Source organism: Myxine glutinosa, chromosome 9, assembly GCF_964187855.1.
Source record: "Myxine glutinosa chromosome 9, kmMyxGlut1.1, whole genome shotgun sequence".
Lineage (NCBI taxonomy): Eukaryota > Metazoa > Chordata > Myxini > Myxiniformes > Myxinidae > Myxine > Myxine glutinosa.
The window spans coordinates 104958545-104983544 of NC_136269.1; the positions used below are offsets into that span (position 1 = coordinate 104958545).

General features: G+C 45.2%; 2 protein-coding genes across 3 annotated transcripts in view; one reads left to right on the forward strand and one right to left on the reverse strand.

The window, feature by feature from the left end:
• Positions 1-1077: 1077 nt before the first annotated feature.
• LOC137413901 (ras-related protein Rab-6A) overlaps positions 1078-25000 on the reverse strand; it is a 39390-nt gene continuing 15467 nt past the window's right edge. The window contains exons 3-8 of one of the 2 annotated variants that reach the window (XM_078784635.1): positions 24985-25000; positions 19854-19959; positions 18258-18369; positions 4756-4849; positions 4273-4339; positions 1078-2320 (exon numbers count right to left, since the gene is read on the reverse strand). The exon at positions 24985-25000 is cut by the window's right edge and continues 38 nt beyond it. In XM_078784635.1, the coding sequence (XP_078640761.1) occupies positions 2256-2320; positions 4273-4339; positions 4756-4849; positions 18258-18369; positions 19854-19959; positions 24985-25000 (460 nt within the window). In that variant the 3' untranslated portion in view covers positions 1078-2255. Of the gene's footprint in view, positions 2321-4272; positions 4340-4755; positions 4850-5179; positions 5274-18257; positions 18370-19853; positions 19960-24984 lie in introns of both variants that reach the window. The other variant, XM_078784636.1, reaches the window with a different exon arrangement.
• LOC137435139 (autophagy-related protein 16) overlaps positions 15957-25000 on the forward strand; it is a 307119-nt gene continuing 298075 nt past the window's right edge. The window contains exon 1 of the mRNA XM_078784630.1: positions 15957-16071. The gene's annotated coding sequence lies outside the window, so the exon portion shown is untranslated. The remainder of the gene's footprint in view (positions 16072-25000) is intronic.

The window sequence follows — 25000 nt, forward strand, 5'->3', positions numbered from 1 at the left end:
GTTTGGCATGTCCGTTCCAAACTGAGCTGGGTTTTGTGGCCAACCTGAGGTTGAATAACTGAAAATCACTTGTTAAACGAATTGCCATAAAAGCCAAACACATTTGCCGGATACCTTTGCTTTGTCTGTCTCTACTCTTTCCCTCGCTCCCACTCTCCTCCTCAGACCACCTCCTCCTCCCGGAGTGTGCAGTATAGGGTTTTGTGGTGAGGTTTTACTCTCCCCCGCTCCTTTTTTCCTCTCTTCCTGTCTCCCCTCTCTCTCTCACTCTCTCCCCACCCCTTTGCCCTCCATTCTCCCCTTTCCCATCCCTCTCTGTCCCCACCCATCCTCTCTCTCTCTCCCTCTCTTTCCCTTGCACCACATCTCCCACCCAGAGTGTACAGTATAGCGACATGCAGTGAGGCTTCGCTTCCTCCCCCCCCCCTCCTTTCTACTTCTTACCCTCCCTTTCTCCCCCACTTCTTTCCCCTTTTCTCCCCCTTCCCTTCCTCTCCTCTTTCCCCTCCCCTCTTCTCCCCCCTCCCTTCCTCCTCTCTCTCTCTCTCCCTCCTTCTCCTCCTCCTCCTCCTCTCTCTCCCCCCCTTTCCCTCTCCTCCTCATCCTCCTCTTCTCTTCCCCCCTCCTCTTTTTCTCTCCCTCCCCCCCCCCCCCTTCCTCCTCCTCTCTCTACCCCTATCTCTTCATATTCCCATCGCGCAGCGACTCAGCATTACCCATCAACGCCGTTTACCTTTGCAAGTACTTACCAACTCCTTCCGTTTGCAGAAGAGGTATGCAGTAAGAAGTACGAGAAATATCCGTGGATGAGAGGTGGCGAGTTCATCCCATTTCCTGTCAGTATAAGCCAGCGGTGGCAGTGGATATAACACTAAAACACTAACACACGCCAAACAAAATCGTCCTTTTCACACACCCAACCTGTCCACCAAGTTTTACCTGAATTTTCCCACATTCTGAGATATCCTGTGCGCAGCGAGATAGACAGAGGTAAAAAAAACAACCTCCGTCCACCTTCGGTGGCAGAGGTTACACATATCTAACACTGAATGCAATATTCCATAAAACGGATATCAATGGAGTTTGTAACAATGGTTTATTTCAATGTCTATAATCGATGACTCCTGTACATTATAGTAGCATTACGCAGCCATTGCTAGGGCAAACAAAGCCAACAATGTTTGACACAACCTTGAATAAAAATACAAAAAGATCTCAAAGTTTGACTCGTAGTGTGTGAGGTGTGGTGCCTCTTTTCAGGTACAAGGGCGTCGTCAAAACAGTTTTTGGAGATGCGTGTAAAAGGGCAAAAGGCAATCGAGTTGGGAATACAGTGAGTGAAATGGCTCTGCCATGACAGTTACGAGCTGCATGGCTGCTTGGAGACTGCAACAAGTTACTCCCCCACCTACCCCCCCCCCCCCCCCCAAAAAAAAACCAAAAAAACAGTTGCATCCATGATACAAATCACTTGTCTGAATAAGCCAAACTGAGGTGGTCTTGGTGGATTTGACTGGTGTGGCACTGAGGGTAAAAGATTAGACAAGTTGGGGATTTGGGGACATCCCGGACATTCTTATCTTGGCCTTGAGTCAAAGATGGCAAAATGATTGAAACGATTAAAAGTCAAAATGGAAACCATGCAATGGCACAAAACAGCCGAAGTAACAGAAATGCAAACCTACAACTGCTTTCCGACTTTGACGCCTTTTCATGTGCCGGGGCTGCGCCAAAGGCGGGTCCTAGCAACAACAATAGTGTCTTCTACCGATTTTTGTTCTCTGAACTGAAGGGGGCCATGTTGGATTTCATATACCGTCACATGACCAAAGTCGATCAAAGATGACATAATTTAATCCACAAAAACTAGTATAACTGGCACCATAAAAAAAAAGAACAGTATAATAAAAACAAGCTTGAGAAATCAAAGAAACTAAAGCCCGAGTAAATGGTGGAAAGTACAGTACAATCAAATTTTAAAATAGCAACATTACATAATTAAGCAAGTTATTTAAAGAAAGAGAAAATTGCATAAATTTCAAGCATGACGAACATCCACGCTCCTTTAAACAGTTGGTTTGAACAAGTGTTTCACTTTTTACAAGGCAGACCAAACAAAACATTCTGCATTCTTGGACTTGCGGCCTGTTGGTGGTCGAAGGATGTTGAGGACGGTTACCACGGTTTGGTTAGTTGGGGGCACTCGTGGGCAGTAGAATTGATGGTTTATCAGTGCTCAAAGATCGATACTTTTGCTAACAGGCACAGCTGCTTTCGCTTGCAGTCCGCTCGTTGGGCTTCTCCAGTGTGATGTCAATCACTGGAGGAAAGGAGTCAAGGAAGTCGCTAGGGGGTTTCAAAAGTGCATTGGTGAGAGTGATGTGATAAAATTCAGATGGTTATTCAAAGAACAAATTTCAGAATGGTGATACAATCTGGGACACAAAATCGTCTGTGAGAATGTGGTTCTACCAACCTGACGTCATAAAAAGATGGGCCCCATAGAAAAGAACTAAATAAAAATAATGTGTGTCCAACTGTGCATATATATACATATTTTTTAATAAACAAGAATTAAATTTCTGCTTGGGGCTAGTGTGGAAAATCCTGACTCAACCCGGGACTCAAACACGGGACCTCCATCACTTACGCGTCAACAGCCCACTGCGCCATTGAGCCAACGGAATCTCCTCAGAAATTTTCCACACTAAACACTGCGAGCTTTATAATGGCCGATGTCTTATGTGCCCGTTAGGCAGACCCTGGATGTGAGCATAAGTATATGTGCGTATGTACGTGTATGCAAGTATATGTAGAAGTGCATTGGAATTTAATTCACTAGCCCCACGTGAAGACTGCATTCACTTGCAGACTTCCACACTTGCCCCACGCAGGAATTTAATTCCTGCTTATTAAAAATTGTAGATGAGTTAATCTCCAATGCACTTCTACATATACTTGCATACACGTACATACGCATATATACTTACGCTCACATCCGGGGTCTGCCTGGCAGGCATGTAAGAAATCGGCCATTATAAAGCTCGCAGTGTTAAGTGTGGAAAATTTCTGAAGAGATTCCGTTGGCTCAATGGCGCAGTGGGCTGTTGACGCGTAGTGATGGAGGTCCCTGGTTCGAGTCCCGGGTTGAGTCAGAATTTTCTACACTAGCCCACGCACAAATGTAATTCCTGTTTATTAAAAAAAAAAAAAAAAAAAAATTTATATATATATATATATAATTTTTTTTTGAGCCAACGGAATCTGCGCCATTGATTCCGTTGTGTGTATATATATACATACACACACACACAGACATAAAACTAGAACGGCTCTCAGTAGAGAGGATATCTCCGCCTGGTTGGCCATATCACTCAATAGTGAAGTATTACTTAAAAAATTCTCATATCAGAATCCATATTCAGATCTTCACCAAAATCGAATCGATTCTTCCATGTGACACACACAACCTGTCCAACAAGTTTCGTCCAAATCGATACATAACTTTTTGAGATATCCTGCTATGTATCGTTTTTGGCCTGATCTCCCAATGGTGAAGAATCACTTAAAAAATTGTAGTAGTCAGATCCGAATCCGGATCTTCACCAAAATCGAATCATTTCGTCCTTGTGACATCCACGACATCTATGCCAAATTTCGTCTGAATCCGTCCATAACTCTGAGATATTTCGTTCACAAACAAATAGACAGACAAACAGAGAAAGAGACAAACAGAGAGGGATGAAAACCATCTCCATCCATCTTTGGTGGCAGAGGTAAAAAAAAAAAAAACCGAATATATAAAATTGCATTTTCTCTTGTTGATCACTTCAAACAAGGCACAGGGATAGATTGAGATCTTGGAGAAAACAGAGCATTACAAAGGCAAGGGGTGTTAAGCCAAATGATACTAAAAGGTTGGGGGGTGGGGAGGGAGCAGTGACCAGGGGTTGGGGGGGGGGGGGGGGGGGGTTAGGAGGGGTGAACAAAGGCAAGAGTGGGAGGATGACTTGAGGGCACAGTGGAAGGAGGGGGGTGGGGGGATTGGAATCAGAGGGCAGAGTGGGGGAGGTGGGACCAGAGGGTAGAAAATACCACAAGCTATTGTATACTGTATTTCTCCTCTTTCATTCTGTCCCACAGGGCCTAATTTAGCGATAGTGACAAAGACCCAAACAACAACACCAACAAAAAGTTATGTGGAAGACAGCATTAAATGTGCACCACAAGTACTAAATTGCCAAGTTGGCAAAACCATTTACTAAAGGATACTGTCTTCTCTGCTTTTTTCTGGTGATGCTTCCATACCAGGCAAGGCCGCAGCGACCCGGCGAAACAGCTGCGAAGACGAAGGTGACTATGAGGAAGTACACAATATAGATCAACTTGAAAAGAACTTTGTATCATGGTAGTTTAGTTTGCCAAGCAGAGAGATCACCCACGTGATGAAAATAATTTAGTAATCTGCAATAAACTCGAGCAACTTGAATAAGAAAGCATGAAAGGTGAGAATAAAGTGGAAGTTGTGGAGAGAAAGGTGAAGAAATAAAATGGGGGATTGGAATGGAATTAGGGGAGCGGATTTAGGCCAACAGAGTTAAGTTAGAAGTTTGGACCGAGCACTGTTGTAATACAAGTTTAATGAACTCAAATGCAAAGCACAATAATGAAGATGGACCACAATAGTTTTGAAAGGCAGAGCAAGCTGAGGGTTAGTACTGAGGCGAGTGCAGCCAGACCACATGGTGCTGCTACCTGCTTCACATTATAGCCAGTCTTTGCACTTGTTTCAATGAACATGACGTTCAATTCTCTGGCCCTCTGCTCCCCTTCCTCCATTGTGATCTGCCTGCATGAGTTGCAGGACGGTGGTGGAAGGAGATGAGTGTGGAGGAAGGGTGAAGGGAGAATGTGGGATTTGAAATGGGGGGAAGTAGAGAGACAGGAGAACGACAAAGTGAAGAGGCAGGCAGACAGGAAGCCAAAACAAAGAGACAGTACAAACAGACAGATACAGACAGAGATAGAGAAATACAAGAGAGGCAGGAGAGAGACAGGTGATGGATTGAGAAGAGAAAGCGGTGCGGGGTAGAATTTTGGGTTTGGGTGGGGGTGAGAGAGTGAGGACGATGGATAAATTGTTAAATGGACACTTGATTCGAAGTCACACAAGGAATACCTGCTTCACGTTATAACCAGCCTTAGCACTGGTCTCTATAAACATCACGTTCAACTCCTTCGCTTTCTGCTCACCCTCGTCTATAGAGACTTGCCTGGACACAGACGGTACAAAAGACTTGACTAAACTGCATGACGTTGAGAATTAGAAAAGTTAAATGAAATCAAAAAGAAAAAAAAAGTTAAATGAAACCATGAAATCCAAATGGGCTGATATGCCAAACGTTTTTCCTGCTGACAAACTGCACGAGTCCTGCTCATAGGTTTGTTTAATGCAGATTTAATGCCTTACACGAACCTCGAGTCAAAAACGCAAGGGAATATAACATCATTCAATCTGATACTGATATGGATTAAATATTTCATATATTTGCAGTTGTAAAAACAAGGAATCGTTAAGTTGAAAACAATCTTGTAGCATCACAGTAGAGAATAATAAGTGAATAATGAACCCAACAGCTTTGGCCATTGTTCAAATGCAGACGTCATGCATAGTACACAGTCACAAAGAAAATATCAAATCTGCTTTGTTATTGGTGCATACAATGTGGGCTTACTAAGGTGAAGGTACAATTTTTTTTGTGCACCTGCAATTATTTTCGAAATTAAAGGTTTGCCAAAGGACTTTATAATTTGGGAGACATTAAAGGTTTTAAAAACCAGTTCAAATAAATCAGCAACTTTCAAGTTGTGTTCAAACTTTCCGAAACTCGGAGACCTCATCCCTCACACACCCGATGGCACGTGACTTGGGGATGCACGAGCATTACTATATATATATATATATATATATATATATATATATATATATATATATATACAGTGGTACCTCGGCTTACGAGTTTAATCCGTTCCGTGACGGAGCTCGTAAGCCAAATCGCTCGTAAGTCAAAGCAAATTTTCCCATTCAAATGCATTGAAATGCTATTAATCCGTTCCAGCCTCAAAAAAAAAACACCAATTTTTTTTGTTAGGTGCTTTTAAATAACAAAAATGTACTTTATAAATAACAAATAATGTATAAACAAGCACGACCTCGTATATACTGTACATAATACAAGAGAATGTAAAGAAATAAACTGGACCTCTATCCATGAAGATATGGAGAAGTTGTTGTTTGTGTGGTTGAAGGAGAAGCAGCTCGCAGGAGATACCGTGACCGAGAGCATCATGTGTTTGAAAAGATTGAAACTCGGATATCGAGCACGGACCACGAGGTGTTTTTTCTTTTTTCTTAATCTCGGTTTCAGTGAACTTTTGCTCTGTGCTCACGTGTACTGTACCTGTACCTGTAATGGTACGTCAGAGGATGGCACCTGTTGTCATCATATTAAGTGCAAGATGTTCTGCATCGTAAGTTGGTACACCGTGGTCTTTCGGCGGTGTTTAAGCCGGCCGTCTTGGCTTCTGTCACCATTGGCATTGAGTCTTTCGATGTAGGTAGGTCGTTGTGTGCCGGTGCCTTGGCCGAATTCCTTCATTGCTGCATTGTTAGCTCACCTGGTTTTTTATACCACATCTTTGGTTATCGGACCAGCGAATGACGTCATCTCCAAAGTATGGCTTATTCTCACTTGTCTTGGACGATCTTCTACTTCTAGCCTTCCACCGTGCATTTGGTGTCCACTGTACTTACTGTACAGTGCCTGGTAAAATTGATGTAATGGGTTTTTGACCGTCAACGCCATGAACCGTCATGAACCGTCAACGCCATGAACCGCTAACACTCAAAAGCCCATTTATCGCGCCTTATAAAGCAAAACGCAAACCGAAAGCCATGCCCATGCCTCTCAAGCGAGGCGTGCTTCCGTGGTCACGTGATCCACAGGTGTAGCTCATTATACCCGCACGCGCGACACGCTTTGGCGGTCACGTGACCAGCCACTCTGGAGGCGGGGATCCCCGCCGATGACGTCACCGGCTGGAGCAAGGAGATTCCTCGCTAATGTATTTCGACGATTGCGTGTTTTATATCCAAGCAGAGATGCTTTCACGGCAAGATAACCACGTGACCGGAACCGGAAGCCACAACCGGAAAATTCAAAAAAATAAATTTTTTGAGCTCGTACATCGGATCTCGGCTCGTATCCCAAAGCAACAAACCGCCCGAGCGACGGCTCGTATCCCGAAAAACTCGTACGTTGGGGCACTCGTAAGCCGAGGTACCACTGTATATATATATATACAGACTTGGCATTTAATATGGAATTTTTTTTTTTCTTGACTTGGGTTTACTTTCTGAACTCGGTATATTAATCTGGTGAGTTTCTTTTACGCTTCGGTGATTTCTTTGTTAAAAGAACCATGTCACTGATTGTCTGTCGCAGCAAGAAGTCAATAACAGGTTTATATCACAGGTGGCGTGACAAAATGAACGGACAGGTACATTTGACGATTGGCTTCACAATCTGGTATATAAGGGTTGTTGCGTTCTGTATTAGTGGAAAACAACTGCTGCACGTCTCCAAAAGTTATTGCCGCTTCCTCTGGAGATGGTCCGTCAACTCGACAATGCTGTTTATCATGGAGTGGTGGCTTTACGAAATTACGGCATGAAACAGCGTGCTATTGCTCGGCAGTATGGCATCACTCAAGGTCAGGTGTCAAAGATCCTGAAACGAAATGCTCAGAGGGGTGTCCCTACTCCAATACCAAGGCCAGGACATCCCCGCAGAACCACAAGGAGGGATGATCGCCAACTACACCGGTTAGTCCGCAATGGCCGTACCAAGTCAGCTAATCGGCTTAGGGCTGAGTGGCAGCAACTGACAAATGTGCCTGTATCCAGAAGGCTAGTCAACCAACGACTGGTTCAAGCAGGCTATCGTGCCAGGCGTCCCCTGAGAAAGCCACGCCTGACCAGACAACACCGCCAGTGCCGATTGCAGTGGGCCAGAGAGCACCGTCAATGGCAGCCAGGAAACTGGAATCACGTGATCTTCAGTGACGAGTCTAGATTTCTGGTCTATCATCAAGATGGCCACGTCCGAGTGCGCAGACAAGTGCATGAAGCCTACAACAAAGATTGTATAATGCCAAGAGTCCAAGCTGGAGGTGGTGGGGTGACCGTTTGGGCTGCTTTTCATGCAGGGGGCAAAACTGACCTGGTTGTTCTAAATGTAAACCTGAACCTGTTCAAGTACAGGGCCATTCTGGAAGAAACAGTGCTTCCATTTGCTCGTGCAGCCTTTCGAGGAAACTTTGTCTTCCAAGATGACAATGCACGGCCTCATCGTGCTCGCATGATCCAACACTTTCTTGCTGACCGTGGTGTAGAGCATATGGAGTGGCCTGCCATGTCCCCGGATATGAATCCGATAGAGAACTTGTGGGCAGAATTAACGCGTCAAATCGACCACTTGGACCAGCAGCCGACCTCTGTGCGTGAATTGCAGCAGGCTATTGTCACTGCATGGCAAGCGATTCCTGTCCAAACCTTGGCAAATCTCGTGAACAGCATGCCTCAACGTGTGCGTGCTCTCCTGAATGCTCGTGGGGGTTACACGAAGTACTGAACTATAATTTTACTGTCCGTAATCCCAGTCGTAATTTAACTTTTGTTTTTGTTAAAAAAAAATTTGGCTAATGTGCAAAATAAAGAGATACTTCTGGAAAACGTACAGAAGTTTAACACAGTACTGTCCATGAATTGAGTTCGATATCAGTTTACATCACTTTCAAGGATCAATTTATTTGTTTTGAAATGTCAAATGTGGTTTTTGTTTCTTTTAAAGGTCACATTAACGAAATCTAGAATAATTTCAACATAATTCCAATGAACTTTTGGTTCTAAGACATCTTGAAAAGTAAGTTCACCCCCACAAAAAAAATATTCCATATTAAATGCCAAGTCTGTATATATATGTTTGTATATATTATATATATATATATATATATATATATATATATATATATATATATATATATATATATATATATATATACATACATACATATATACATATGTATGTATGTATGTATATACATACATATATATATATATACATACATACATACATATATACATATGTATGTATGTATGTATATACATACATATATATATATATACATACATACATACATATATACATATGTATGTATGTATGTATATACATACATATATATATATATACATACATACATACATCTATATATATAAAGTAGAGTTGGCCTCTATCTATGATCTCTAAGATCTCGAGAACCCGTGGACGGATTTGCGAGCGGAAAGTACTGTTCGACTCGGGATGGTCCCAGGAATGTCACGGAGACATAAACATTTAAAAAATTTCGGGTTTTAAAATTAGCGTATTATTAGCACTAGCAGAAGAGAGAGGGATTCGAAGGGAGGGAGCGCAGCGCTTCTAGCGCTTCTGACTACAGCACACCTTAAAATTAAAAAAACTTCGGGTCTACAATCTCTAAGATCTCGAGAACCCGTGGACGGATTTGCGAGCGGAAAGTACTGTTCGACTCGGGATGGTCCCAGGAATGTCACGGAGACATAAACATTTAAAAAATTTCGGGTTTTAAAATTAGCGTTCCCCTCCCCTCCTCTTCCCCCTCCCCTCCTCCTCCCACTCCCGTGCAAAGCCGGGTACCTCTGCTAGTATATACATATGTATGTATGTATGTATGTATGTATGTATGTATGTATGTATGTATGTATGTATGTATGTATGTATATATATATATATATATATATATATATATATATATATATATATATATATATATATATATATATATATATATATATATATATATATATATAATTTTAGAAACAGGAATCAAATTCCTGCGAGGGGCTAAGTGTGAAAAAATTCTGACAATGCGGGGCTCGAACCACGGACCTCCGTTGATAACGCGTCAACAGCCCACTGCTGTGAACCAATATATTGTTGCGAATATGGAATTTGGCCTCCATATCCGCTTGTAAATATTCCCCTATTTTCTCCAATACTCCCCAACTTCCCCCAATCCCCCATTCCCTAGTCCCATTGCATGTAAATAACAATCAGTAGAGCCGACCTTCCCCTTATTCCCCCATTGAATGTCGTGCCCAGGTCCACCGCACCACACGTAGCCAACTTTCGGACATCTTCCTAGTTATTCTTAATCTATGTCAGTTAAGGCCTCGTTTCCATTAATTATGACTCTTCGTTGCACCAGAATGTGATTATATGGCATCAGTAGTGAGTTTAGGACCTTTCCCATACCTCCTCCCATCTTCTTCCCCAAACAACAACAATAACAACAACTACAACAACAATTACAACTACAACTACGACTACAACAACAGAGGGGCGGGGAGTGTGCGTCCTCACACCGGCTCGGTTACCCGCCATGACCATACGCTCCACGGCGTTACCCCGAAGGGGCTGGCTGTCAGCTCCTCGTCAGGGGCGGAGCCAGTAACCCCCCCACGCACCCAATGAGAAGCAACGTGCCGATTCCACGAGGCGGAGCTAACGAGCCGAGGGCGTGTCACTCCCCGCCGGATATACGCGGCCCCGCGCCGGATGTGACGTGAGATGCGCCCCCAGCCTGGAGAGAGAAGTCGCCACCCCTCGAGCGCTGCAATACCTCCACCGCATCTCTTAAACTGGACCGTACGTGATCCTGCCCTGAGCCCAGGTGCACCTGGAGCGATCGCTACCCGCTTTCTTTGCCATCAAACCCCGTGTGAGTGAGCCTTGTCCCGTTTATCTGTCGTCCGTTGGGGTTAATATAAGTGTGTTTAAGTGCCCACCTTCCTATGTTTCCCTCTTGTCCCTGTAATCTAAACCTTCCGCATTATTGTAATAACAACCTTTGAGAACCGTATCCCTGGTGTCGTGTCGTATTAATTCCAGCCGTGTGTCTTCTTTTTCCTTCATTGGTCTAGCATAGCGCGATTAGTCAACGTTCGGGCACAATCGGGTAACTTGTGCAGACGTGGTCATACCATAAAACCGCTCGGTAAATAACATCCAAGCCACGTCTGTAACAATTGGTGTCGAGGAGTGGAATTCGAACCCGGGACTAAATTAGTTAGGCCCAAATTTTGGGAGGGAAAATCGAGCCGGAGCGCGTACGGCGCTCGACCGAATCGATTCGGAGCGCGTTTCCCGCGCGAAATTATAACGGCGAAATTTGAATTTGTTTTACGAAAATATAAAAATAAAAAACCGAATTTTGAAAGTCGCGCTATGGCGGATCAAGACAGCTGGGGTCCGGTAAAGGAGAGTGAGGTAGGGTCGATCCAGGACCAAAATGAGGGACAGGAGGAGAGCGAAGCAGTGAGGGCGGCAGGTTCGCAAAATAGCGCCGTCACGCACGAAGAAGCGGGCGCGCAAAATGGCGCCTCGCTGGTCACCGTGCCCGCGACCGAAGTAGCGCCGCTGGGAAGATTGGAACTTTTTTTTATACAAATGACGGCCCTTATGGAAAAGAATAGTGAGCGATTGGAAAACCAAATGGGGGTAATGGGAAACCAAATGGGGGTAATGAGGGACGAAGCGAGGGCTCGGAGTGAGCAATTGGGGGTAATGAGGGACGAAGCGAGGGCTCGGAGTGAGCAATTGGGGGTAATGAGGGACGAAGCGAGGGCTCGGAGTGAGCAATTGGGGGTAATGAGGGACGAAGCGAGGGGTACCAGTGAGGGGTTAGACAATAATTTTGAGGAGTTAGACAAGAAATTTGGGAAGATAGACAATAATTTTGAGGGGTTAGACAACGGGATAAAAGAAGTGAAAAATGGGTTAATGGGGGTAGAAAATAGAATGGCTGCCCAGGAGAATCAGATAGAGGGAGTGAAAAATGGGTTAGAGGGGTTAGAAAACAGTATGGAAGGCAAATTGAGGGACATGAGGGACCAAGCGGAAAGGGAAGTTAAACAAATGGAGCAGCAGATAGAGGGGGTCAGAATGGGGGTAGAAACCAAACTGGATGCTCACAGGGAGGAAATGGAGCAGATGAGGGTGGCATCTGGGCAGGAGATGCAAGTGATGGGAGAGGAGATCAGAAGAGGAGTGAGTGAGGAGGTCGGAGGAGTGCGCGAGGAGGTGAGGCACTGTAAGGAGCGCATGGAGAAGGAGGTGAGAAAGGGGACTGTAAAATTGCAAGGTGGTATAGAGGAGTTGACGCTGGGAGTAGAACAACTGACAGTGGGACAAAAGGAGTTGGGGGACCAGGTAAAGAAGAACACAGCGGTAATAGAGGGTTTAAAATCGACACAGAAGGAGATGAAAAAGGACGTAGGGGTAATTAAAAAAGAGTGTCAGACGGTACATGAGGACCTGACGAGGAAAATGGACAAGGTGGTAGAGGTAATGGAGGTTAAAGAGCGGGAGGTGCGGGAGCACATAGAAAAAAATAAAGTGGAGTTAGAGGAAGAACTTAAAGGGGCGCACGAAGAGATGAAGGGGATGAAGCAAAAATTAGAAGAAGTGGAAGAAGGGGTGAGCGAAATTAAGAAGCGACGGAGAGAGGATAAGAAAGAGATAAAGGAGGAAGTAAAAGAATTGGTCCAAAGTCTGTGTTCGGATCGTGATGATGTGCTCATTAACCGGATGAGGGATTCGCAGGTGATGGAGGAGAAGCGAAGAGAAAGAGGACCCGGTGTAAGTGGTGACCAATATGGTCGTGCGTATGATGCGCCAGGGGATTTAAGGAGCTTGGGGGTCGAGATGGACCCGGGTGTTCGTGAGAGGCCGTTGGTGAAGTGTGCGACAGGTCTGGTGTGCGAAAAAGGAGGTGTGCGAGAAAATCCGACTCTGGGGTGTGTGAGGAAAAAGTGCGTGCCAAGGAGTGAGTGTGCTGGCGAGAGTGAGTCGGTCGTAGCGCGTGTGCGAGGGAGCACATGGAAGCGCGGTGTGGTAAGTGTTACAGAGGGTGTGACGGGAGAGTGTGCGCAGGAGTGTGCGCGAGAAAGGTGTGTGACGGACAGGTGCATGAGGAAAGAGTGCGCTGTCAGAAGTAAGGAAGAGTGTCCACCTGTGGTGAGTGTTACAGAGGGTGTAACGGGAGAGTGTGCGCGAGAAAGGTGTGTGACGGACAGGTGCATGGGGAAAGAGTGTGCTGTCAAGAGTAAGGGTGAGTGCGTTGTCACGAGTGGAGGTGAAAGTAGTGAGAGTGACATGGAGCGTGAGTTAGTTGTGACAGGTGAGCGAGGATGTACACCTGGGATGGAAGGATGCACACCTGGAATGGTAGAGCGTGAGTGGGAATGCACGCTGGAGTTGGTGGTGAGGCACGTGGTTGGGTGTGCGAATGAGAGCACACCTGTGATTGTCACAGAGGAGGTGACTGAGGAGGGGGCGCGAAGAGGTGTTTTGGTGAGGTGTGCGAGCAACGAATGTGTGCCAAGGTGTTCGGTGGTCAGGTGTGTGACCAAGGCTGTGAGTGGAATGAGTGTACCTGGGTGTGTAAGGAAAGGTACGAGGAGCATGGGCACAGCTGGATGTGTGAGCAAGGAACGGGCTGCGGGGTGTAAGCGTCCAGGTGAAGCATCGACGTTACACGGGTTAGAGGTTAGAGCGACTTTTAGCCGAAGCAGGCCCTCGGTGCGTGCCGGGCCTCGCTTTGAACGGCCGCGTCCGTGCTCCACTAGGCGGAGCGGGCAGCTGGATAGAAAGGGTCGTCATGGCGACCACTTTTTGGTGAGACGTGCCGGCAGGTCGAGAGCGGGACATTGGATGGCTCCGTGCCGAGAAGGTGCGTGGGATCTCGGGCCGGGTAAACCTCCTTCCCTGCACCGAGTGCCGGACGCATCCAGCCGCTGGCACAAAACAACCAGCATCCATTGCTTGGCTTTACGAAACCGGGCTTTGGACAGGGATTGGCGCACCGAGAGGTATTAGTGAGTAGACTGGGTGATGAGGTTAGTGTTTTGGACCCAAAATTAGAGAAAAACAAAATTTGATGATTGGCAAGGGATTGGCAGTAGTGATTGGCAGATGATGGGCAGTGATTGGCAAATTTTTAATTTGTTGAAATTTGATGTGCAAAATTGGTAGTGAGAGACCCCCGATGTGGGGGGATGGCAAATCCACCATCCTTCCCATATGGGGGGCAAAGGAGCAATAGCTTATGGGGTGTATGGCAGTGAAAACTAGCCCGGGTGGGTTAGGATATTGTGTGTAGGGATCTAGAGAAGATGACATTAGGTAACGTTAAGTTTAGTTAGTGACTGATACCTGTAGTGGGGACGCAGGTAGATTAGTATGGATGATAATGACGTGGGAGCGCAATAGTTTAAAGGGACGACTGGGAAGCGCAAGTTTCAGAAGGGAGTAGTTAGCTGAGATGATGCTGTGTGTGTGAGAATTGAACAGGTGTGATTGCACAGGTGTGCAACTGGACAGGTGTGTGGAGCAGTGTATGAGTAGTGAGTGTGTGGATCAGCGCGAATGCGCTTGGGGAGAGAAGGGTGCAGGTGGCACCAGGTGTGAGAGCACAGGTGTGCAGGTACAGGTGTGTGGAGAGAGTTGGAGTGAGTGGTACGGAGTGGTGTGCATGGTGCGAAGGTGTGGATGGGGGAAGAGTGGACCCCTTTCACGAGTACCCGGGGCGGGTAGTGTAAGTGTTAGGTAGAGGGTGCAGGTAAATTGTGGTTGGATATTGGCATTTGTGGTGCGGTTGCAGAATGGTGTTGTGAATGGGTGCATTAGTGTTGTGGAAATGGCTGGGCGTGTAGCCTGTTAGTGTGTGTAGTTGGTTGGGCACTCCACCACTGTGAGGATGTCGGCCAGGTGAGGCCGCAGGTGGGCTCTGGGAGCCGGTAGTTGTGAGTGGGTGCCTGAGGATCCCGGGTGTGGATCGGGCAGCCCAGTGCCAGAGAGGGCACGGAGTGGGGAGAGAGCCAGAGGGCCTTCCCCAGGTAGTTAGGTTAGGGTAAGGAGCAGGTAAGCTCGGAGGCAACTGCAGTGGTGGAGGTGTGCAGGTGGGTAGACCCACTGGGAGAGGTACACGCCGCAGCCCAGAAATTGTGCGAGGGCACCGGGAGATGAATCGGGGGAGTGAGACCCCAAATTGAAAAGCACCACAGGTTGGCCAATGGGAATTGGTTTTTAGAACCCATAGAGTAAGAGGGCCAATGGTTTGGCCGGAGAAAGACCCCGGGTAGTGTAAAGTTGTTAAAGTCATTTAGGAAATAGTTAGGATTGAAGAACCTGTCGCACCATACGCAGCCACTTACCTGAGGTGATGATGATGACTCCACACCTGTGTTTTCTTTGTTTGTGTTGCGGAAATGAGATTGCTGTGGATTTGTGAGACGCATCACGACGTGGATGAGACATTGGGGTGATTCCATCTCTCCCTCCTTAGGAGGGACTGATGATGAATTGGTGATGGCAAATTTTGATGTGCAGTTGGAGATGGCAAATTTTGATGAGAGTTGAAAATGGCAAATTTGATTGGTTAGGAGGGAGAGAAGACGAATTTGGTTTATGGGAGGAACGGGGAAGACAGTAGGGATGTTTGTCGATTTGTAAAGTAGATGTTTATGGGTAGTGTTGTGTTTTGTGGATGCAGTAAGGGGTAAGGGAGGGGCCATGTAGGTTACCTGGTGGGGGGGGGCGTACGATAGGAACGTACCTGTCTCACCTGGTTCCCATGTGCCCCCAGTGTGCATCACCTTACATTGCGTGCACTTTTGCGCCCTTACCACCTTACTCACTTGTTTCTTCTTTTGTCTCCCACCTCCGAGGATCTGGCTTTGGGGTAGAGAGAGAGGAGAGAGAGGTGCTGGCTGCGCAGTTGTGGGCCTGCACTTTCGCTGTTTGCTGCCGGGATCGATACACCATATGGACCGCAATGTTTGTGGCCACCCACAATGGACCGCAGTTCGTTTGCGGCCAAGCACCACCCGGGGATGGACCTATGGGTCAACGTGGCACCTATGCCATAAAGGTGAACCACTGTTAATTAACACCAAGTGCACCACAAGAAGAGCAAGAGACACCTGCAGGGTTAGGGGTTGTCGAATTTATTTTTATACCAATGAACAATGGTGACTGCACCGATTGGTGGTGGGGTGGTGCTGTTGATGCTCGGGAAGGGTGCTCTGCACGTTATTAAAGGCCGTCGGCCACAGAGCACTCGTGGGTTGGTGTATCGATGTTGGCAAGCGCGCTCTCTCTATGCATAACATCTGCATGTGTTCCTCCAAAAACAGGTCCTGGATCGTAGTGTAAATAGCAGCGTAGTCGTGTAAATAATGCTCCCTACCGGCTGTATGTGTAGTTTGCGAATTCTTTCCGGATTCGGTTATCCTGTGGGTGTGTTTCTGTGAGGAGAAGGGTGCAACGTCGCAGGGGGACATATTTACTCATTTGTGAATATCTGTAAAACTGTCGCACTCAGGGTAGAGTTAATAGTAGAGGGAACTACATTGCGTGCCACACTAAAGTAGGTAAAAATTTATCGGGTCGGGACGCCCCGAGGGTAGAGAAGGGTGCAATGTTGCGAATATGGAATTTGGCCTCCATATCCGCTTGTAAATATTCCCCTATTTTCTCCAATACTCCCCAACTTCCCCCAATCCCCCATTCCCTAGTCCCATTGCATGTAAATAACAATCAGTAGAGCCGACCTTCCCCTTATTCCCCCATTGAATGTCGTGCCCAGGTCCACCGCACCACACGTAGCCAACTTTCGGACATCTTCCTAGTTATTCTTAATCTATGTCAGTTAAGGCCTCGTTTCCATTAATTATGACTCTTCGTTGCACCAGAATGTGATTATATGGCATCAGTAGTGAGTTTAGGACCTTTCCCATACCTCCTCCCATCTTCTTCCCCAAACAACAACAATAACAACAACTACAACAACAATTACAACTACAACTACGACTACAACAACAGAGGGGCGGGGAGTGTGCGTCCTCACACCGGCTCGGTTACCCGCCATGACCATACGCTCCACGGCGTTACCCCGAAGGGGCTGGCTGTCAGCTCCTCGTCAGGGGCGGAGCCAGTAACCCCCCCACGCACCCAATGAGAAGCAACGTGCCGATTCCACGAGGCGGAGCTAACGAGCCGAGGGCGTGTCACTCCCCGCCGGATATACGCGGCCCCGCGCCGGATGTGACGTGAGATGCGCCCCCAGCCTGGAGAGAGAAGTCGCCACCCCTCGAGCGCTGCAATACCTCCACCGCATCTCTTAAACTGGACCGTACGTGATCCTGCCCTGAGCCCAGGTGCACCTGGAGCGATCGCTACCCGCTTTCTTTGCCATCAAACCCCGTGTGAGTGAGCCTTGTCCCGTTTATCTGTCGTCCGTTGGGGTTAATATAAGTGTGTTTAAGTGCCCACCTTCCTATGTTTCCCTCTTGTCCCTGTAATCTAAACCTTCCGCATTATTGTAATAACAACCTTTGAGAACCGTATCCCTGGTGTCGTGTCGTATTAATTCCAGCCGTGTGTCTTCTTTTTCCTTCATTGGTCTAGCATAGCGCGATTAGTCAACGTTCGGGCACAATCGGGTAACTTGTGCAGACGTGGTCATACCATAAAACCGCTCAGTAAATAACATCCAAGCCACGTCTGTAACAATATATTTATTGGTTCATGTATATGTTTATATATATATATATATATAGTTATTGTTACTTTTCCACTGGACCCTTTGTGAGTTCAACTTAACCAACAAAGGGTGGTATTCATGGCAGTAGGGCAAGTAGCCATGCACACACAACACTGGGCTCTGTACAACACTCTTTCAAGCTGCAACTTGCATTCACTGACTAAACAGAATCTATAGTGTCAGTAACGACTGGAAAAACCATAGCAGTCTCAGTCAGGGTGGTAACATTGGACCAAACACATGCACATGAGCGAAATTAAGTAAACATGCTCATTTCCCTCTACACACCTTTGACTAACATGCATTTGATGGCAATATGGTTATGGGTTTTACCCGTATAGATATCCACACGCCAAATCAACTGTACATTATAGTGTACTCCATAATGGAGCATCATAATGCTATTAAATGTAGAACCTCGAAATACAGTTTCTTCTGTGTTGTAAAACATAAATGGCTGAACATAAAGCATACCAGAAACACCAGCAGCTTGCCATAGAAACCAAAAATACCTTTTATCCCCCAAGTCTGTCTTGTTCCCCACAAGCATAATGATGACATCGCCACCTCGTTCTGTCCTAACATCATCAATCCACTTGGACGTTTGCTGAAAGGAGTTAACATCTGGAAAGAATCAGAGTGTGAGAATGAGAGAGGAAGAAACAAAGAAGAGTACCCAGAACATCAGTAACAGCTTGTGGATAAACCATTCTTGTATGAAGGATAACCTGTCATGCCATATTCCTGATAGAACACGGCCATCTCCAATTTATCTGTCATAACAAACAAGCTGCATGAGATGTACAAATAGAAAAGGTGTTGTTGTGCTTTTGCATTATGGTTGATGCAGGTGAAGAAAAGAAAACTAGAACGACACTCTTCGTCATCACGACATCGACCGATATGCCAACGCCCACATTATTACATCATTATAATACTTGTACCAAGCTTGATTCAAATCCATTCAGCTGTTCTCAAGTTATCACATTTTACCTGACCTGACCTCTGACCTTTGACCTCTTGACCCCAAAATTTAATCAGTTCATGTTTACATCATTATACATACCTGTACCAAGTTTTAATTTAAATCCCTCCAGCTGTTTACAAGGTATCACATATTTACCTGACATGACCTCTGACCTTTTGCCTTTGACCTCGGGACCCCAAAATCTAATCACTTAATTCTTACATCATTATACATATCTGTACCAAGTTTGAATTAGATCCCTTTAGCCGTTCTCAAGTTATCACGGTAAGAAAAACCTATCACGGACGGACGGACAACCTGAAAACATAATGCCTCCGGCAACTTCGTCGGCAGAGGCATAAAAAGTTAGTTTGACAACTTGCATATTCCCTCCTAATGATAATTCAGTGTCATGCCAATAACGTAAAGATAAAAATGAAAAATAAACGGAAGGGGAGGGAGTGGGGGTGGTAGCAAAAGTCGACCAACCACAGATGACTGTGGCTGAACTGACTTGTAATGTCATCAAGCACAACCAACTTCCATGGATGAGACACAGACTTGGCTAACAGGGTGAAAGCACTCCTCGTCTGCTACAACCGACAACTAGACATGAATCTACGAGGTCATTCAAGGAGATTCAAGCACAGAGAAGAGGAGGAAAAAACAAAAACAAAACAACGTGCGATGTTTCAATCGGTAGAAGAAAGAGGGACAGAGAAGCGATTAAACGCAGAAACAAGAAAGATGAAAATCAGGAGATGAACAAAAGGAGAGGAAAAGGGAGAGTTAGAGTGTAAAATGGAATACAAGGCATAAGAAGAGCAAATGATAAGAAGAGAAAGAGAGAAAGAGAAAGAGATGGAGAAGAGAAAGAGAGAAAGAGAAAGAGAGAAAGAGAGAAAGAGAAAGAGAAAGACAAAGAGAAAGAGAAAGAGAGGAAAGAGAAAAAGAGAAAGAGAAAGAGAGAAAGAGAAAGAGAAAGAGAAAGAGAAAGAGAGAGAGAGAAAGAGAAAGAGAGAGAGAGAGAGAGACACACAAGAGACAGAAAGAGATCTGAAGAATTCCTTTACACACTAAAATATTCGAACAGCCACTAAGGTAGAGAGAATCTGGTGTGTACCAGGGACCTAGAACATACTTGTGATGTCGTATACAACCACAGCTGCAGCAGAGTCACGGATGTAACTGGGGATGAGGCTACGAAACCGCTCCTGTCCTGCTGTATCCCAGAGCTGCAACCTGATCTGTGGGAACATGATTGGAAGATTAAGGATGCAGATGGGAAAGCACGAGGTGACAAACTATAATGAGATGCCATGGCAGTGACTCTTACAGTCTGATTCACAAACTGGCAACAATGACCAATCATTTGGCACCATATTGGACATGGAAAAACTGAACTCATAACAAGTTGGTAAAGTAAGCAGTTTTGTCGACAAACGTTGCTGAATAACATTTTCACTGAGAAAAAAATAAAATAATAACAATAAATAAATAAAAGTAATTTCACGAATGTTTGGACTCGGAAGCAAAAATTAGGTTCGGATCCAGCTCGGTAATTTTGGAAAAATTTGTGAGGTCCCACATCGGCTCGGAAACTCTGATAAGTTTGCAGATTAATTTATTTATTTTTACATAATCGAAGCTCGTGGAAGAGCTGGAAGCAAGCATATGTAAATCAATGGCCTCTATCTAAACTGCGTTGACAGGTACAGCTGGCCGCAGCATAGCTCGCATTACAATACAAGAATGTCCTACGCAGGAAATGATAGTGATGAATTAGCTACTTGATTGTGCAAAGTTTATTTCCATTCCTTTCATCCGATAATGTATGTATAAAAGGAGCTGAGATTCTCCATCATGCTTCATTACTTCCCCCACCGAAGGTGGACAGAGGTTAAATTTTCACCCCTGTCTGTTTGTCTGTGAACAGGATATCTCAAAAAGTTGTGACGGATTCGTACGAAATTTGGTGGACAGGTTGGGTGTGTTTCAAGGAAGAATTGATTCAGTTTTGGTGAAGATTCGAATCTAGATCCAGATCAGGGAATTTTAAAAGTGAGTTTTCACCATTGAGTGATAGGGCTAAAACCGATACCTCAAAATGTTATGGACAGATTCGGCCGAAAATTGGTTGACAGGTTGGTTGTGTGACAAGGACGAATCGATTCGATTGTAGTGAAGATCCGGATCCGGATACGAGAAATTTTTAATTTTAAAGTGATTCTTCACCAATGAGCGATAGGGGGCCAACACCAATAATGGCATGACATTTCAAAAAGTTATGGATGACCTGTGACAAAACTTGGTGGATGAGTTGGGTAAGTGACAAGAATAAGCCGATTCGATTTTGGTTCAGATCCGGATCCAGATATGATCCATCAGTGGGATACAAAACGTAAACTGTTCAACCTGGCAGACGTATGCTCTCTACAGAGTGCCGTTTTTTAGTACGTTATGTTATACCACAGAATGGTTATTCCACGTTGTACCTTTTGCATCATTAATCACCAGCTTCTGTCACATTGATTGCTTACATGAAGTAAACTGCAATAAATAATTATCCTCATTTTCATAAAAATTTGAAGTCAACAAATGTATGCTCTCCACATATGAGGTGGATATTCGGACTACAGTAAAGCCTTGTTTTCCATTCCTCTCACCTATAAACTCATGCATCAATAGGGTGGCCATTCGTCCAGTTCTATAGAGGACAATCCTGTCCGCTCCTTTGTTCCGCTGCTTTTTTTTTTTTTTTTTTTGTATACAAGATCGAGGCTCGTGAAAGAGCGAACATTAATCACACAGAAAGACAAACCGACACATAAAACATATAACATCGGGAGCGGTAGACAAGATGGGGAGAGAGGGGGAAGGACACAAACACAACATTTGAGAGCAGGGACCGAGAGACATGGAGACATCGAGAGATCTGAGAGAGGGCGAGGGCTTTGGGGGGGGGGGGGGGCATGGGAAGGGGGCGGTGGGAGAGGTATAAAACATATGGGCACTGCCAGGACTTCCAGGAAAGAAGTTGGAATTTCAAACAAGGTGGATCTGGGGTGAATTAGCGGGGGTAGAAAAGATCAAGGTTTTGGATGGGGGAAGATAAGAGATGGTGGTGAACAGCTGTTTTAAAGACCTGGAGGGAGGAGTGGGATTGAAGGGAGTGAGGGAGTTTGTTCCAGAGGCGGGAGAAAAGAGGAATGAAAGAGTGAAGGTGAGCAGAGAGCCGAGATTTCGGCAGTTTAACCATCAGAGGGTTGCTGGCAGATCTTGTGCGACCTGTAGGAATATTTGGGGGACAGAGCACAGAGAGAGCTGGGGGTGCAAGGCCGGAGAGGAGTCGGTAGAAGACAGAAAGACCACCTACCTGCCTGCGGTGAGTGAGTGAAAGGCCCTCAGAGATAGCTTCATCGCGGGAGATTCCAATAATTCTGAAAGCTTTGGTTTCAACAGCGTGAAGCCGAGCTAGGTGTGAGGCAGGAGCACCGGCCCATAGGGGAGAACAGTATTCCATTGAGCTGCAGATGAAAGCCTTGTATGTGGTGAGGAGCTCAGGTGTGCCGAGGAAGGACTTCGCACGACGGAGGATGCCCAGTCGGCGACTGGCTTTGGAGGCCAGCTTGGAAATGTGGTTTTCCCAAGAAAGATCATGGCAGATAGTGAGACCCAAAATCTTGAGCGACAGAACTTCTTGGAGAGGATTGTTGAGAAAGTAGATGGGAGGGTTGTCCAGTCGATCTTTTCGGAGAGACATAGTAAGAGTGTGAGATTTGTCAGGATTGAAAGACATGCTTTGTCCTCCGATATGAAACCACATGCCTTTATGTCCTCTATATTCCTCTTGGGTTTTTTTCGACCCACCATTTAACTTTTCATTGTTTATTTTCATTGGTTAATATATTTATCATTTAATTAATCCCACATTTGTATTGGTCCTGCAAATGCCAACAAAGATCCTATTCGTCACGTTTCCTCATGAGTCATGACATATTTACTTTATTGTTACGGCTGTTGCACGACGCTGTTAAACGTTTCCTAATGACGTCTTTACGTTATGGCTGTTTCTTGACGCTGCTAAACATTTGGCTGTACGATAAATTCGGCATTGTGGAAACTGTTGTGTGCTCTCTTTGAATGAAAGACTCCCAGACAAGCAAGGAGAGTTATATGAAACTTTTCAGCAAAGTCCAGATACTGTACATGCTGCATACAGTACTGTACATGATGCGTGTCTCAGTTACCACCAGCCCCGAGGATTTACAATTATTTGTGTAATATAAAGTGGAAACTGTTTTTGGTTCAAATGGATAAACAGTCAGAGGCCACCAACATAATTAGAGGCAGAAAATAGAATAACATTACAGAGGATTAACTCAGGAATAATTCGCATCAGGCCTGAACTGAGAAACAATTTTGATGTGGCTTTAATAGGCGCCCGCGGAACTACGTAACTTCCGGTTAGTGCACCCTTCGCGCCAACAGTCACGTGATTGCATACGTTGAAAACAAACCACAAAAGGGCACGTGTTACAGCTTACTTCCGGTAGTCTCGAGCTCATCTATGGTAAATTCCTGGGGGAGGTTAAGATTTGTAACAGGTCTCTTATGTTCTCTTCGAGACCGGCATAATGTTCTCTTCGAGACCACTGGACGTGGCAGATTATTTATATTTGTGCAAATTTTAATTGGGACTTTTCAGGAAGCACTTGCATAATGTATGCACGACCTGACGTCATGTCTTAAGATTATTCAGTCACATGTTCTACACTCCACCACGTATGGCACGCTAATATCCATGGCAGCCCTGAAACTTCAAGCTGCTTTGCTTTATCCACTATCTCTCCACTGGGTGCCACAGCTGTGGGCTGAAGACATGTTTGTGGTTGTGCTTTTCGAACCCTTGTACCGGTCATCCAGGGCACCCTTTATTGTGTGCTCAGATTTTACTTTGCTCAGTATCATTTTGATTAGATTTTATATCCTGAACTGTGTATTTTCATTATATCGGATCGCGAGTGTGCTTCATTTATTTATTTGCTCATTTTCGTCTCCGTCTATCATTTGTGCCGGGACTCTCCGTTTTCGTCGTCCTGTGCCTTCTTATAATAAACTAGTCCATAAGAGCACGTTTAGTGTGGTAACCCGTCACTGCAGAAACCATTTTGGTGCGGCTTTAATGGTAAATCCCTTGAGGAGGTTATAATTGGTAGCGCTCTCTCAAAGAGGCTAGCGGAATTAACAATTCCAACCTGAAGCCTGGCAAATTATTTATATTTGTGCAATTTCTCGATTTTCTAGGGGTTGCAAGGATGTGGTCGTTTATTATTTTTTTTAAAGGACTTTCCAGTCCTGGAAAATGCCTTTTCATTTTTCCAGGAATTTCAAAGAGTTTCAAGGACTGTGTGATTTTAATTTAAAAAAAAAAAGATTTCAAGGACAATTACTTAATTTAATGTGACAGGAAAATATCCAAATTATTTTCTCAGGTGACAGCAAAAACCCAGCTTAACAATTATTCGACTCGAAAGCACAACTCGCTGAGTTCGCAGAGAAGATTCCAATGATTTTGAAGGCCTTGGCCTCCAAAGCATCAAGCTGAGCAAGTTGTGAGGCAGGCTGACAGTCTCCCAAGTGGGGAGAACAGTATTCCAAACAAGCTGCGGATGAAGACTTTGTAGGTAAAGGATACAGTCGAGAGCCACGCATTGAATTAGCTACGAGAATAGAGGAAGTCAATAAACCAGATGAGCATAGGATGTGCAAAAGGAGCTGAGCAGGTTTTCAGGTAACATAAAAACGATGGGGAACAACAATAAATCATTAATTGTAGAGAGGAACAAAAAAAAACAACTCAATAGGGACAATGAGACAACGATGAACTGTTCACCTATCTTCATCAAACTTAAGACAAGACAATGAAAGAATGAGACAGAAATAGAGGTACAGAGGTTTTCTTGTGGCCTTTCCTTCTCCTGCAGATGCCGACTGGGTGCAACTTGGGTACCCTGGTCGGGGTTGTCTTTGTGCATGGTGTCCAAAGCTTTTACCGCTGGGTCGCTCCTCAGACTTAAGGGAGCTTTTCTACACCAGGACTCGCACTCAGTTGCGACTGCGCAGAACCCAGACTTTCTGCACACGCACCTGCAGGCCTATTACAATAGCTTCTCCCATCCCTTTGGGCACAAACTAGGCCAATACGACAAGGATGATGACCTATTTGTATTTATGCAATCAAAAGCAAGTGCACAATTCAAATTCCTCACCGTTCTGTCTTCCAGG